We start from the raw sequence: 15,285 nt of genomic DNA on the forward strand, positions 1-15,285 counted from the left end.
AACCTCACGGGCTCTAAAGCCACCCCACACTCCGCAGTGAGCCGGGCTGGGGCAGGGAATAGACCCTGTTGGGGGGCCACGGAAGGAGCTAGGGCGAACCATCCTCGCCAGAAACCCCAGTGAAAGGGATCATGGTCTAGTGTTAGAGGAGGGGATTTTAAGTCAGGACTTTTGGCTTCTCTTCCTGGATCGGCCATCGACCCTGTACGTGAGCTTAGGTATAAGTCATTTCATCTCTCGAGGCATCAGTTTGTCATTTGTGAAATGGGGATAATGAATGGATATTGGCAGACGCTGAGGGCAATATCAATATTTATTGGCCCCGTATTGACTCTGATTTTATCTAAGCCATCAAGAGCCCCGTGTCACAGCCTGGGCTGGAGGAGGAGGTTACAAGGCTGTCCGCTGATGGTGCTCTGAGCATTGACCAGAAGGCGGCCACTCTGGAGAGAGGCACGACGCTGAGCACACGACACCCTCTGCATCAGCTCTACCCCCAAGTTGTGACCTTGATTCTCCTCCAGCCCAGAGACGACATGTTACCACCGCAGCACCACTCCAGTACCCAGTGCCGTATACTCGCGTCCCACTAGCAGCTCTCAAGATGCTCCTTCGTACAGCTCTGTCTCCAGACACGTGAACTAAATGCAGGTGAAGGCGGGAACATCCGTTGCAGCAATGTATATTGCCTTCCATCAGTTCTACCCAGTGAGGTACACGCAGGCCCCTGGTGATCTAACCCTCATGCAGCAGCAGCAGGATGAAAATATCACGCACAGTGCGATAGCCAGCTGCTGAAGAGTATTAAAGGAGTACTTTGTGTGCTCTGGTTTTTATCTCCAAACTTTATTAATATGTCATGTCAGTGATACAGACAACAGCCAGCAGGCCCTTGAATAGAAGCAAACATGAAAGCAGTGATGGTCTTTAAGCAGCAAGGTGCTTCTCCTCACAAAGAGTCTGGAGTCCTCCTGGCCAGGAGGCAGATGGCGAGAAATCTGTTGCAGGTTTTCTTCTGTGATGCCAGGACAAGATCTGGTCGCCTTCTTGCATTTTGAATGCTACCTCTTTAAAAACTGATTCTTAAAGACAGTCGCCCATTTTAGCTCATCTTATCCCAAAACCCAGGCTACAGGTGTTTCATTATTACAGCAATGGGGCTTCCCTGCTCTCTACAGGACCTGACCCTGCAGTCTCCACTGACTCAGTTACTGGTAATTTATATTGTGGGAGCACCTAGAGGTTCCAGTCAAGAATTGGGGCCCTGTTGTGTTAGGTGCTGAAGAGCTGTATAACAGGAAGGCAGAGCTTGCAGTCTAAAGATTGCAGGGTCAGCATCACAGCTTTGACTGCTCCAACCCCTTCCCCCATGAGCAAGCCTTAGTCACGTGCCTCGTCTTGTTGACTTTCCTGGAACTACACAAGTGAGTGAGGGCTATGGGACCGTGTCCTCGCTTCCGCTTACTGGAAGATATGAAGAAACGTGGTGCAAAATGGAAGTTATTGCAGGCATCAACTGCAGCTTTGTGAAGGTGCAGCAAGCATGGAATATAATCTAATAATAATAATAATACATAGTACTTATATAGCCATTTTAATCTATCTGTCCATCTCAGAGCACTCTGTTGGGTTAAGTACCATTACACCCATTTTGCAGATGGGAAAACTGAGGCACAGAGAGGTGAAGTGACACGCCCAATGTCACTCAGCAGGTCAGTGGCAAAGGTGGGAACAGAATCTAGGTCTCTTGACTCCTAGGCCTCTGCTCTTGCCACTAAACCACACTGCCTCCCCTAATACAGTACAATAAATAGAATAATAGAATATGGAGCAAATTCACTTTTAAGAAAATATACCAAATAAACACAAAGGTCTCTTTTTAATCTCTCTTACACTTCTTATACTCTGTATGTGCATTTTTCTTTGGAAAAAATGGATTAGAAAAGTTATTCTCTTTACTTTATTATAATAAATTAATAGACCATGAAGAGCACAGCTTTGAGAAAGGTTATTACTAGGGGATTTTTCTGATTTGGCACCTAAGTTTTTAAATATATACTGTAGGTAGATAGGTGTGTGTGTGTGTGTGCGCATGTAATATATAAAAAATAAAAAATCTAAATCAATATATTGTAATACTGAATGTGAAAAAATATTAGACGAAACTTGAACCTATTTTAAAGCATTTTGAGCTCAATTCTTAGTAGTCTGAGTCTCTCTCTTTGACCCCAATTCATCAGCCCATCTCAAATCAGCAAAGCAGTTAAGCTCATGTGTAACTAGACGTCAGTGGGAATTAAGCCAAGACTGGACATCTTTCTAAAAGATGTGCTCTAGCTCAAACAGAAGTTCCGGGCTTATTGCAGGAATCCCTGGGTGAAATTATCTGGCCGTGCTGTGAAGGAGGTCAGATGGCCTTAAAAGCTACAGTGTGAGCACATGCTTAAAGTGAGCATGGGCTTAAGTGTGTTGCCAAATAGGGAAGAACTCAAGCTGAAATGCTTTGCTGAATCTAGGGCCTTTGTCACCAGATGGACTTTTACACTCAGAGCACATCACACTTTGCTGCAGATTACAATCCCCAAGCATATGCAACCCATCGATTCTTACAGCACTTGCTGGACATGCACAGTCTGTTTCTTACAAGGCATTGGCTGTCAACACAAGACACACACAATGTAGTCGGGAGCTCATTCCCGTCGCAGCAATGAACATGTGGGAGCGGCATGCACCACTTGCAATTATATGTTCCACCAACAAAACAGCCTGATCTGGCATCTCAGCTCTCCGATTCAGGCCCTACCATCTGAGCTAGAGAAGGGAAAATCCAGCGTTTCCATGAGCTTCATGGTTCAAGGTTTGATTTGGGCTCTTTCAAACATCTCCCCGCCCCCACATTTAAGTGTTGTTTTTCATGGGAAATGTAGTAGATGGTACAGAGGTGAGGTAAAAAGTTCCCTAAGAAACTTGCAGCCTGTGCAATGCAAACCATAACCTGACTGCAAAGCACCTTTGTCACCTGCAATTCATCAGGTCAGGCTAGAACTGGATGGTTACAATGGTCCCTTTTGGCCATTAAATCTCCGAATAAAGATTCTCTTTTTCCAGCAGTTCTTATCATGGCTTCTAGAACAACAAGGGGAGGGAAAACTCTGAAGGCTAGAACCCAAATGAAACCTTCAACCTAAAAGCTTTATAGGGAGGGTTTCAAAGATCAGTCTCAGATCATGAGCCTCAGCAAAGCGGGATTGTGAAGAGAATTGTGCCCCGTTCAGAGCTGTAGTAACCAACAGGCTGGGTCTAGAGAACACTCTTTGGAAGAGGCAGGCAGGGTGAGCCTGGTCATGGGAAAGCAGCAGCGGTAGCAGCAGCAAGGGGAGCTGTCTGCAGAGGGGACCCTGATGAACGGCTATCCAGCCAATGCAGCCAGCGGGTGAAGTTGTGCTGGCCGGCAAGAGGGGGAGCAGTCACACAGAGCGAAGGTGGGGGTGGGGGGTGGGCGATGAGATGGTTGCAGGGGGAGGAGGAGAAAGAGACGAGAGGAGGCATTGGCAGAGCCTGTTGGGGAGTTCCTGACAGATCGCCTTCGAAGCACTACATGGTTATGGGTTTAGGGTGAAATTTGAGAGCCTCTGGGCACTCATTGGACCTCTGAGTAGGCAGCTCAGCTGGGATGGACAGAGAGAACGATAAGGACGTGGGATGGATGCAGAGAGAGGTCAGTAGATTGACATAAGGGATAAGACCATTCTTAGGGGGATTGTTATGAGGGAACATTCCACCCAGAAATAACCATCTTGCCAACTAATCAGATACTAGCTTGCTGACTGGCCTATGCCGATTCACTAGTGACCCCAGGTCTCAGGTGAGCTCTCTAGTGAGACTGGGGTCTTGGGAACACTGGTGAATCCTAGCTGCTGATCAGCTGGCGAAGGGTTAATGATTTGTGCTAAGGGATATGCAGCATGCAGGGTGGGGTTGAGAAAGGATTAATCAGGCTCATTTCAAATGGGACCAACCGCTCCTGTTCCCTGACTTCTCAGCCGCTAGCTGGGGCACATGTCGGACCTTTTACTTGTGCTCTCAGCTAGAGCCATGTGCCGAAACGGACGGGAACGTACTTCTAGCTGCGTTGTGCCACGTGGCGTTCGTCAGATCTGGTGTCCTCATGCTTCACGAAATCCCTGGGTGCATAAGGCAAGAGCATCTCACGCCAGCCTTCCGTGCAGACCCTGGGAGCTGACTGCAAAGCTCTGGGGGGCCCAATCCTGGATGCTGGTTGGAGCTGGGTAAGGTGGGGGGTTGGGAGGGATCTGAACTGTGACAGATGGGAGATGAGCATCTTTCACAGGCCAGCATGAGCCGGTGCTTTGGGGCACACCACGCCCTGCTGGATGTACCGGAGGAGCTCTTTGCGGTTGTCCAGGATGGTGTCGAAGCTCTCCTGCAGCCGGCTCTGCTGGTCCACCACTTTCTGCTGGAGGCCGCGGATCCAGCGCAGCAGGGCCAGGCGCCGATACATCACCAGGTGGATGTGGTGTTTCTCCTTCTCCCGCTCCTTGAATCTCATCTTGTCCTGGAGGTTCTGGAAGGCCTCGGCCAGCACCGGGAAGACAGTGTCTGAGTCGGAGGAGTTTTCGGGATCAGCGTCGGGCCCCGGAGGCGGTGGCTGGTTCCTTGGGTCTTTGGTGGCAGCAGCGGGTGCCTCCCAGGCGTTGCCGGTGCTGCTGTCGGGGCTGTCGATGCTGAGGGAGCTGCTGGCATAGCCATTGTCCTCTAAGGGGGAGCCAGCCAATCTCCCACACTCTTCGGCCGTGTCCTCGGTAGCCGTTTTCTCCTTCTCTGCACCGCTGAGCTCGGCTCCCTTGGAGGGGCTGCACACATCCTCCTCAGAGAGGCCCAGCTCGTCTGACTTCAGCCCTCGGGGAGCATCCCTAAGCCTGCCCTGAGCTGTCTGTCTCTGCACTAATAACACCAGATTATCGGCTGGATTTGTTGTGTTTTCTATCTGGCCAGAGCCCCCCTCCATCGGGGTCCCAAGCACCGCCTGGCTCCAGTTCTCGTTGCTGTCATACCCTTCCACCACAAAGTTGAAATTCTTGTCCTGCCTGAGCTCCCGTTCAGCGAGGAAGGCCGTGCCCAGTGTCGCGTCCCGCTTGCCGTCATGGAACGGAGCGTTCAGGGGGACATCTGGCTGGCACACTGCAAACATCCTTCCACCCTCCCGGCTGGGAAGAGAGAGAAAGAACTGATGTGACGGATGGATCTTGGTCTGAGTTCCCAGGGTCAACCTGGCCTCCCAGCTCTACCGTTCCCCAGCTTCTAACTCTCCTGAGCTCATGTGCTGATTCTGCTGTCATGTGCTCTGCTTTGTCACTGCAGTAACCTCATTGACTTCAGGACAGTTACTCCGGATTCATACCAGCATGAGTAAGAGGAGAATCAGGCCCAAGAGAATGATGTCAGCACAAACCAGGAAGGAAAGAGAGGAGCGTCTGGTCTGGTCTTGAATGGGATGGTACCCTAAGGTGGACCCGGGTTGATATGGCCTAAGATGTAATGTTTAGCTTCTAGCCTGAAGTTTGGGGGCATGTGGGATTTTGGTGGGTCCATGGTAGTGTTAGGGGACAAATGTAACTTCAGATCTGTGGCCTAAACTTTGTAGCAGCTCAGATCCCAGGTTGTAGGTCTGGCCCATTTCTGGAATGGGAATTGTATGGTAAGTCCTAGCGATGTATAGGATATTGGAGTACTGTAGCACAGGACACGGTTCTTCCCATGGCATTGATGAGAACAGGATCGGGCCCCTAGTTTGGCCTGGCAAGGTCTGTTTGATGAGGTCTGGTAAAGTGAGATATGACAGTGGTGTAATGCCTTGTCTCCGTGCATCAGCATTTGGCTCCAGTATATGGTGCACTCACATCCTGGCCCGGCAAATATTAGAATAAAAGACCTCAAAAGTATTTAAAAACTTACTTTGGTTGATTTCTTATGGTGGTTTCATGGGCTGGAGTGGAGCTGGCCATTTCTGACTCCCCGGGGTGGCAAGGTGAGTACCTGCTCCCCTGTCGAAGTGGATGAGGGGAAGTCTGGTTTATACAGGAAGGTCGGAAGGGAGCCAGGCAGAACAGAAACCTTAATTTCTTGTTGGGAACCCTCCGTGGTCTGGTCACCTTGGGCCCAATCCTCAGCTGTGGCAATTGACACCTGCTGAGGATCCAGCCCCTCTGTTAGCAGAGAGGGGGAACTGGTTGGCTGAAACGAGAACCGATGCAAAACTTGGCCTAAGCGCCGTTCAGATCCTGCGTTCTGAGCTGTTTGAAAATGATTGTGGCATAAGAGGGTTTTTTCCCTTTTCCTTTTGCGTTTTTGCGGCCTTCCCCTCGAGAGCAACTCCTTTCAAGCAGTTTCTGGGCTACTTTAGTAAAATAGCTTATGTCATCCAATCCCAGGGTCAGACTTTCAGCTGGTATCAATCCAAGTAACTCCATTGAAGTCAGTGAGAACACCACCCACGCTTTCCTTAGCTTCCTGTACTAAACTGGAATGTAGAGTTACTATGGGCTGTTGCCCAGCTGCCATGTTCCACCCCAGAGGTGGCTGCTTGTAAGTAATAAACGAAGTGAATTCTGTGCATGTAACAGTTTGTGAGGCACTTTGGAAGGATTTGATGCTATAGACATCTTGAGATGTGATATTAGGTGTTGATATTATTAAATGAGTCAGTTAAATTATTAACCCTGTTTGCCCTAACGAGGGGCTTTATTGCATCATTCCCCAGCTGACTGTGTTTTTCCCCCTGTGACTGAGTGATGGATTATGGTTCCTTCTCTGCTAAATGAAAGTGCTGAAAGGACAGCGACACTTTAAATGACTTGTGTGATTCCGCCAAGCAAAGGGACACGTCTGATCTGATATGTAGCAATATTCTGTCTGGATTAATCTCCCTAAATAGGCATCTTCTAAGACTATACTGTCCCTGCACCAATCGGAAGCAGGAGATAAGTCATTTAAAGAACTGTCTGATGCAGGAGAAATGTGCTGGAAACATAAAACAGTTTACAAATACATCCCTGCTACCATCCGTTAAGTGAGAACTACAGAAGATTCTACATAAGCATGGGATTAAAATCACTTCCCTTTAAAGACTTTCTTTGTAAATTCTTCAAAATATGTTCAGCTTCCCAGATGCAATTCCATAGGACCCCATTAGATTATTTTAATAAGGTCTCTGCTGAGTTCTATTGGTCTCTGTTTGATTTTAAATAATCGGCCAATAGGCCTCCCAAAACCAGTAGCCCCAATAGACCTGTTCCCTCATTACAAAACCAAGTTGCAAACTGGAACTAGTAAAAAAAATAATTAAAAACTTTGACTAGGGCTCTGAGCAGAGATGGATCCAATCTTCCAGCTTCATCACAATGCGAAAGAAATTCACCTGCAGGAAAATCCAGGAGAACACGATCACAGTTTTAAAGGAAGACAGAGCGAGGCAGCCGTTTCTTTTCATTAAAAAATTGGTGAATGAGCAAAGGAAGGACTCCTGGGTCGGAAGTGACTGGGCAGGCTTTGCCCACTCGGTCCTGCCCTGGTCAATATCACTGGTTTTTAGTAGGCCTCACAAATAATGGCATCTTTTGTTTCTTTGTCATGTCTCAGTGAGGGAATGGCAGATTTCAATGTCTGAGTAATAGGATAATAGTCCCCCTAGTAGATAATACGTGGGGGCTAAAAGCCACAAGTTTCCCTTCAAATAAAATGAGCATTCCCCCCCCCCCCCCCCGCAAAAAAAAAAGTTTTTACCCCTCTGCAATAGTCCAGCATTTAATGTTCTACTCTAGGATTTAGGAGACCTGGGTTCAGACTTTCCAGGTGACCTTGGGCAAGTCACTTCAGGTGTGTCCCCAGGGGATACAAGCCCTGCAGCATGGCCACAGCTGGCCCAGGTCAGCTGACTCGGGCTAAGGGACTAAAAATTTTGTGTCGACGGTCGGGCTGGAGCTGTGGGACCCTGCTTGGGTTGAGTATCCCAGAGCCCAGCTCCAGCCCCAGCCCAAACTCTATGCAGAAATTTTTCAGCCCTGAAGCCTGAGCCTCACAAGCCCGAGTCAGCTGACCCAGGCCAGCTGCGGCCGTGCTGCAGAGCTTGTTTCCCCATGTAGACGTACCCGGCGTCTGGCTGGGCCTCAGTTCCCATCTGCAAACTGGGGATCGTTGAACTTCCTTCCCTCCCAGGGGTGTAGTGAAGGTACATACGACAGCAGGGGCCCAACAGGCCTGAATCTCGTCTGCTGTCCCCCTGGCTGGTCGCTGACACCCGTGCAAAGCAAGGGCCAAATGTACCCTCTGGGGTAAGGGAGTGGAGCGCTCTGACTGGGAAGCACTGCTCTGCACCAGTGGGAATGACAACTCGAGGGAGACGGAAGGGGGCATCACATCCTACATCCTACCGCAGTTACTGCACAGTCCTGATCCTTTTCCCAGTCACGCTGAGGAAAATCAGAATTAGCACCATGTAAGACAAAAGAGCGACGCTGATGTAAGACTGATGAAGGGAGAGGAGAATCAGGCCCATTTGATGGGCTACCAGGAAGGGGTCAGACACCCGTTTAAATTTGGATTCCAGCATGGTTGCTATGGCAAGGTTTCCATGGCAAGCAGAGACGTGTGTGTGTGTGTGTGTACGCACACTGCATCAGAGAGCACAATGTGCTGTGCTGGTAGCATGTGATGCATAGCGCCCAGAGGCGCAGAAGAGAGCTGTGCTGAATGATCCTGCCACAGAGATGGAGGGGGAGTCACAGAGACGGAGGGATCCCAAGGACCCCGAAGCCCGGCCTTGTGGGATGTCTGCAGGGGATCCACGTCCTTCCCCTTCCCTCTCTCAGCTTGAAAAAGGCAATTGCTGGTTCCTTCTCCCCAAATCACACAGCTCCCTGGACTGGCCAGCTCTGTAAGCAGCTTAGGGAAAGAGCTACCCCGAGAGGAGGAAGGGAACAGGCTTTTAATGTGCATGATAATCTATGCAGGGGGAGGGAGGGGGCAACTGAACAGATGTGATCAGGGATTATGAGACTGCTGGATTCAATGCCCCAGCACATCCCCACATGGCTCCCGAGCTAGCCTGGACACCCAGCTATGGCAGAGCGCCCTGTGCAATCTGACAGCAGCATAGCACGCCCAGCCCTCGGCTATTCAAAGGGGTGGGGGGAAATTGTTCTACTCTGTGTGTGTGGCGTAAGGTGTTGCCTATCTCAGCCCTAAAATAGATCTGAGCAAAACCCTTCCCCATGCAGTGCAGCCCCTGTGAATGAAATCAGAGAGTCAATCAGCACATGCACACACACAGACACCCCCCCCCCACCCCCCAGAGATCACGAACCGGGGCGTTGGCACCGTCAGCGGGGGAGGCAGGATGAGGAGATGCTGTTGCTTTTAGAGCCCTTTAAAGCTTCTAACAACAATGAGAGAAATAAACAGCCCCCCTCGGAGGGATCCAATAAGCTCTCCACCCGGATCCTGGCACCCAGGGGAAGCAGGTGGCTTCAGCCCTTGGCACCAGCCTGTCTCCTGTATCATTCCAAATACCCCCAGGTCCCCAGTGTACAGCAGACACTCACCGATGGAGCCTTGGGAAAGGGAAGGGGGATTTTCAGGCTGCTGCTCCTGCTGCTGCTCTTGCTGCTCAGCTGGAGAGAACGGAAACAGACCCCTGCACGGCAGCAGGAAAGCGTCATGTACTGCACACTTCCGACAGCAGTGAGTGCTGCCGGCAGCACCGTGTCACTGGCTGATCAGCAGCCGGGTGAGAAATGCAAAGGCACCACCAGGAGCCACCTTAGCACAAGGGTGTGTGTATGTGTGTGTGTGTATGTGTGTGTGTGTGTGTCCCTTTAGAGATGACACCAAATTCCCTGCAGAGGATAAAAATCCTCCCAGGGAGGAGCCGCTAAAGAAGTGCAGAGGCACTCACACAGGGACGAGAAGCCCGTATTATGCCACGCTGGGTTTGACTGGTCTAAGCACCAGCTTTATACTGTCTAGTCTGAGGCACCCTGGGTTCAAATCCCAACAGAGGCAGCTCTCGGGGGCCCCACGGGAGACCCTTGCAGGGACCCTGATTTCCAGAGGGCAAGTGCTCGGTGCTTTATGAAAATCAGGCCTCTTTCAGGTGGCTCCAGTTAGAGACCAGAAATCACTAAGCTGCAGACAGGCCAAAGATTGCTGAGACTGTGGTGCCCTGGGGGCAGGGACTGTCCCTTTGTTCTGTCCGTACAGCACCTAGCACCACGATGCAAAGAATAACAATGATAATAAACTCCTGCGGTCGGTCTCCCTGGCACATTCGCAGAAAGTGAAACCCAGAGGCATGTGCAGCCACAGGCCCCGTGAATTGGGTGAAAACACTGCAGAACATTCACTGCACCGCGTCTGCTCATCTCTAATGACTTTTCATGAGCTAAAAGGTTGAGCGGGGCCCATCTTCCCTCCGGCCCCACAGCCCACCCAGCTGGCCTTGAATGACCCTGTCTTTTGCAGGAAACCCTCTGTAGCCCTTTCTTTCCTCCCTGGGGCCGGGGAGTGGGGATAAATAGTCTGTTGAAGGTGGCTATTCATTCTGCCCCTTGTTTCACTGAGGCCTCCCGGCAGCTCAAAGGAGAGGACAGCAGCTCTGTTGCATTGTATCATTCTGTGCAGTTGGACATGTTGGTTAACACTCCAGCTGCTCTGGTGCTCAGACACAGTAGAACCTGGAACCTGTACAGTACAGGAACCTGTAGAGAAAATAACTGTTCTGGTACCACAGCCACGGTTGTACCAGTGCATTCTGGACACCCCACAGGGCCAAACCTTGTTGCTGGGAGCAGGGGCTTTTGGGTAATTTCCAAATGCGAGGCGCTGCACTGTGAGATGCTCCAGTGGAAACCTGGGCAGCTGCAAACTGCTGGGAAGAGACTGCTGCAGAAGGGGCCAAAGCTGGACCTGAGCTACAGGCCTTCTCCCAGGAATTGCATCCATCCGCAAGGTGTGAGGTGCTGGGGCCGCACACAAGCTCAAGGCTTTCCCACTGCAGAGAGAGGGTCCGTGCTAGACAGACATCCTGCAATCAGCCACTTCTCTCCCATGGCCTGGGCACAGGATCTGTGTGACACAGAGCGGGACAATGGGACTGTCCCTGGTTCTCTCAAAAAGCGCCCAGGTATCTATTGCATGGGTAGTCGTGGGAAGCAGGGAGGTGGGTTTTCCACCTCCTGCGAAGGGCTGTGCAGCCCCTGGTTGCTGTGTGTCGCAGGGCAAGCTGTCCCAGCTCCTGTCTAATGCATATGTGGGAACAGGCCTGCGCCTCCCACCAGCAAGCTCTAGTGGGCTCCTGGGCTGTGATTCCCTTTAACTTTGTGCTTTCCAACATTAAATCTCCCAATTATTTCAGAGTTTTCTCAGCTCCTCTTTGAAAAACCTCAGCTCCCCTCCAGTTTCATTAAAGGTTTCAAGGCATTTCAAAGGTAACGAAACCCCATGAGCTGCCATCACCTGCAGTTCTCTCGACAGATCTATCTGGTGGATGCACCTGAACGGTTCTTTTCTCCACAGGTTCTTAAACGGCGCCCGTCACGGTGGCACTGAGCACTGGAGTGGCTGGAATTTTAACCAGCATGTTGCCTAGCTGGACTAAATGAGCAGGCCTCTACCAGCACTATGCCTGATGGAACTGAACCACAGTTAGTTAGCAACGGTGGGAAACTTCTGGAGGAAAAGCCAAGGGTAGACGAGGCCTTTTGGATATTCCCTGGATTTGTCAGGAATCGTGGAAGACCCCCACCCCCACGCCACCCTCCGCCCCATCAAAAAGTAATGAGGACAAACAAGCCCTGGGAGAAAGGAGACAACTAAGGAGCAACCAGCTTCTAAGGCAGGGATGCTGCTGGCAGAGGGACACTGGGGGTTAAACCCCAAACACAGTGTATAGCCCCAGCGTGGGCGGATGGTCCTCCCCAGTGATGGGGATAGGATTCCTGGGTTACACTTGGCAACACTCAGTGTGCTGTGCTGATAATGTCTCCCTGAGTTTGTATGTGCACATACGGCGCCTGCTTGTGTGTCTTGGTGCGTGTGTGTGATGTTAAATCTCACACAACAATACATTGAAGAGCAGACTTCAGAAACAGCAGCCACACTCCACACACTCCCCTGCCCAAGGGTTTCCCAGACTCCCCCACATTACCCCCTTCTCAGCCCATCATCCACCCTGCGGCCAACGGGGAAGGGGGGCTATGAAAGCCACTCTCTCAATAGTCCTCTTATCCCGCCGCGCAGGACTCGGCTGCCCTGTAAAAGCACTATCACATCAAACAACGGGAGTGAATGCGACGCCTGGAGGGGAGCGGGTCACATGAAGCACCGCGAACGCTTTGGGGATAAAGGGCCGTTGTCAGCACCCAGGGCGTGTTCAAGATGAAGGCGCAAATGTGAAGGCCTCTAAATGGCCTGGAAGAATCCAGCCTGTTAAGCAAGAAACATGAGATTTGGTGGCTGGAGAGACGTTTTGGCGAGGGGGCTGTGACGGTGTTGTGCTCCAAGGGGAGCTTATGCTAGGTACCCCCCCTGCCCACTTAACCCTCTGCCTGCTGGCTTCTTATTCTGCAACTAGCACAGAGGGGTCCTGCTCGCGGACTGGGGCTCCCCGGTGCCCCTGCAACACAATGGTAACAAGCTTTTCAGGGCAGGGACGGTCTCTGGGTCTATGTTCATAAAGCGCCAGCACAATCGGCTTCGCAGGGGTCTCTAGACATTACTGCAGCACAGATCATAGGAGAAAAGAGCAGGGCCAACCCCAAGCGCCCAGAAGTCCTGAGTCAGCCCCTCCCCCCGCGCCTAAATCAGGAGATTTAACAAATAATCAGGGTTCGGGGCTCTTTATTGGCCTTCTGGTCTTGGCATATAGAGGGGTGTAATCAAATGGCCTCCTCCTGGGCGCCCCCTTGTGGCCTCAGGGCAGCCCTGCAAGTGGCCTCACCTTCGGGTGCCTCTTGAGGGCCCAGTACGTCCAGTGCAAGCACGTTCTCAAGCCCATCCTAGTTTATTAACTGAAACGCAGTGCAAGAGCCCCCAACCACAACGTCGTCCACGTCAGGCCCATGCACTGAATCTGTAAAAACGTGGCTCTGTTCTCACCGTCCTGGTGTCTTCCGCCAGCCCTGGACTCTCCCAGCCATCCTCTGTCCCTCCACCAGGACAGCCACCCCAGCCCTAACCCAGTTCTTCCCAGTGGGACCTTGGGAGCCTCTCCTGGTTCCTCTGGGACCCAGTTCGGGCAGCAAGGAGACGCCCCTCAGCTGCTCCCCTCCTCACCCTCCGACCCTCTGCAGCTTACAGCCAGCAGACTTCTCCTTCTGCTGCTCCTTCCCCCTTTCAGCAGCACCTCAGCCCTGGCTCTCCAGCCTGGGGACCCCAGTCAGAGGCTGCTACGCTCCTGCTTTCCAGCCCTCCCCAGGAAATGCTCTTCCTCACAGAGCCAGTCTGCCCAAGTCACCCTCAGGCCTCTTACCACTTCCCAGATGCTGCCCTGCCCTCTTCATTGCCCAGCAGGGAGCCTGGCCTGGACCCGGAGAGCTGAGTCCAATTTCCTTTAGTGGGTCAGCTACCCTGTCACACAGGATCACGTCTTCCAATTTTTCTCTGCAACCAAAAGGGCCAGAAACTTTCATTTTTTAAAATGAAAATGGAAAATCTCATCTAATCACCTGACTCCAGGGGCTGGGGCTTGAAGAAAAAACACCAAATAACACAAGTTGCAGGATAAAACAGCAAGAGCTGGCGACACAGCATGAATCATTGTTAAACAAATAGTTCGTCTCCTCTGAACATTACCTCCACTTAACAGCCCACCGGCCATCGTCTGCCTGTTCCTCACTGCCGCCGACAGCGCTCCATTCTGATCAGCAATCACAGCATTGCATTGCTATGCAGACAGCATGATCCTTTACCTTCTCCAGCCACTCTCCACCTCTCCACACCACTAGCTGCTGTTCCACACAGGAGAGTTTCAGTCACTTTTCAGGAGGGGGTGAGAATACTACATCACGCTAACCATAGCATAACAAGCCAATGGGGTTTGCCTGAAATGCCCCACCCAGATACCAAGTGTCAATCCTGCTGGGAGAAAGCTGAGTGGGTTCTGCTGATTCATTGAATGAAGCAATTCATTGCCTACACTGGTACAGGGCACCAGGGAGGGCCAACCTGTGGAGTGAGGATCTAGGGTGTGGGCAGAGCAGTCCCAAGGGAGGAGTCCTAAGAGCAGCCCAGTCTCGGTGAGAAAGTTTGAATCTTATGTTACCTTATGATTCTTTGTTAATGAACTGACCCACAAGACAGGAGTGAGTTTGCATGTGGTAAGTGGATCATGTTTCTAAAGCCGGAAAGACACCTGCTGCTCCCACGCATCTTAGCTCTTCCTACTCCATAAATGTCCCAGGCAGGTCAATCTGAACGTTCCCAGGCCTTGTTAGAACATGCTCCACTTCGAATTGGTTTAAGTCTCTCCCACCCTGAAACCACCCCCAACATTTTGCTCGTTTCCTTTCAAGGACACTGGTGATTTTGTAAGCCTAGATTTATTGACTGATTTACAAAGTGACCCATGGGGAACTTTTGCAGCCGTTTCACCTTTTCAAATAGTAGTGTCAGACTAGAACTGTGCTTTCCCCACATAAGCCAGGGGATTATTGTAGTCCTAATTCAGACCAAGGTAGCATTGGCCATTTGCTGTTAAAAAGATCCTGCTCTCTTGAAAAATTCATCCATCCAGCCACCCTGATTCAACAAATCCATCCATTTGCAGCTGGTGGGTAACTGCTGTACCAAGCTTCCCTGGTTAGAATTGAGCCATGTGGCAGAATGAATTTCATGTATATTGTTGGTAAAAGATGTGGATCGAGAGCAATAGAAAGTGATGTCCTATTTCTCCACATGGCAGCCTGCCCTGCACAACCCTGAGTAAGTGAATCAAGACCTCTCCCCTCCCATAGGAGATGTGTCTCCATGGCCCATTATTGGCTATATCACAGTATCACCTCGGAGTCCCTCCCACACCCGGTATTGTACAGACCGTTAGTGAGAGGGAGATTCCCTGCCACACACAGCGGACAGTCCAGATGGATGGGAAAGGGGGAATCAGAGGTGAAGTGACTGCCATGGGTCATACAGCTGGTCAGTGGCTGAGCTGGGAAGAGAACTCAGGTACCCTGACACCTGCTCCAGCACCACATCCGCTAGACCCCACTG

At 51.1% G+C, this 15,285-nt stretch overlaps 1 protein-coding gene across 1 annotated transcript; it reads right to left on the reverse strand.

The window, feature by feature from the left end:
- Positions 1-846: 846 nt before the first annotated feature.
- On the reverse strand, positions 847-9,748 carry C23H1orf216 (chromosome 23 C1orf216 homolog). Its single transcript, XM_044997441.1, has 2 exons — positions 9,621-9,748; positions 847-5,228 (listed from the first exon to the last, which is right to left on the reverse strand). Exon 2 carries the CDS (start codon positions 5,210-5,212, stop codon positions 4,346-4,348), a length of 867 nt encoding a protein of 288 aa, XP_044853376.1. The 5' UTR covers positions 5,213-5,228; positions 9,621-9,748; the 3' UTR covers positions 847-4,345.
- Between the last annotated feature and the right edge of the window lie 5,537 nt (positions 9,749-15,285).

This window comes from Mauremys mutica, chromosome 23 (assembly GCF_020497125.1).
Source record: "Mauremys mutica isolate MM-2020 ecotype Southern chromosome 23, ASM2049712v1, whole genome shotgun sequence".
Classification (NCBI taxonomy): domain Eukaryota; kingdom Metazoa; phylum Chordata; order Testudines; family Geoemydidae; genus Mauremys; species Mauremys mutica.

Bases quoted from the DNA above. Each gene is read 5' to 3' on its own strand.
- C23H1orf216 (XM_044997441.1), bottom strand. From the start codon at position 5,212: ATGTTTGCAGTGTGCCAGCCAGATGTCCCCCTGAACGCTCCGTTCCAT.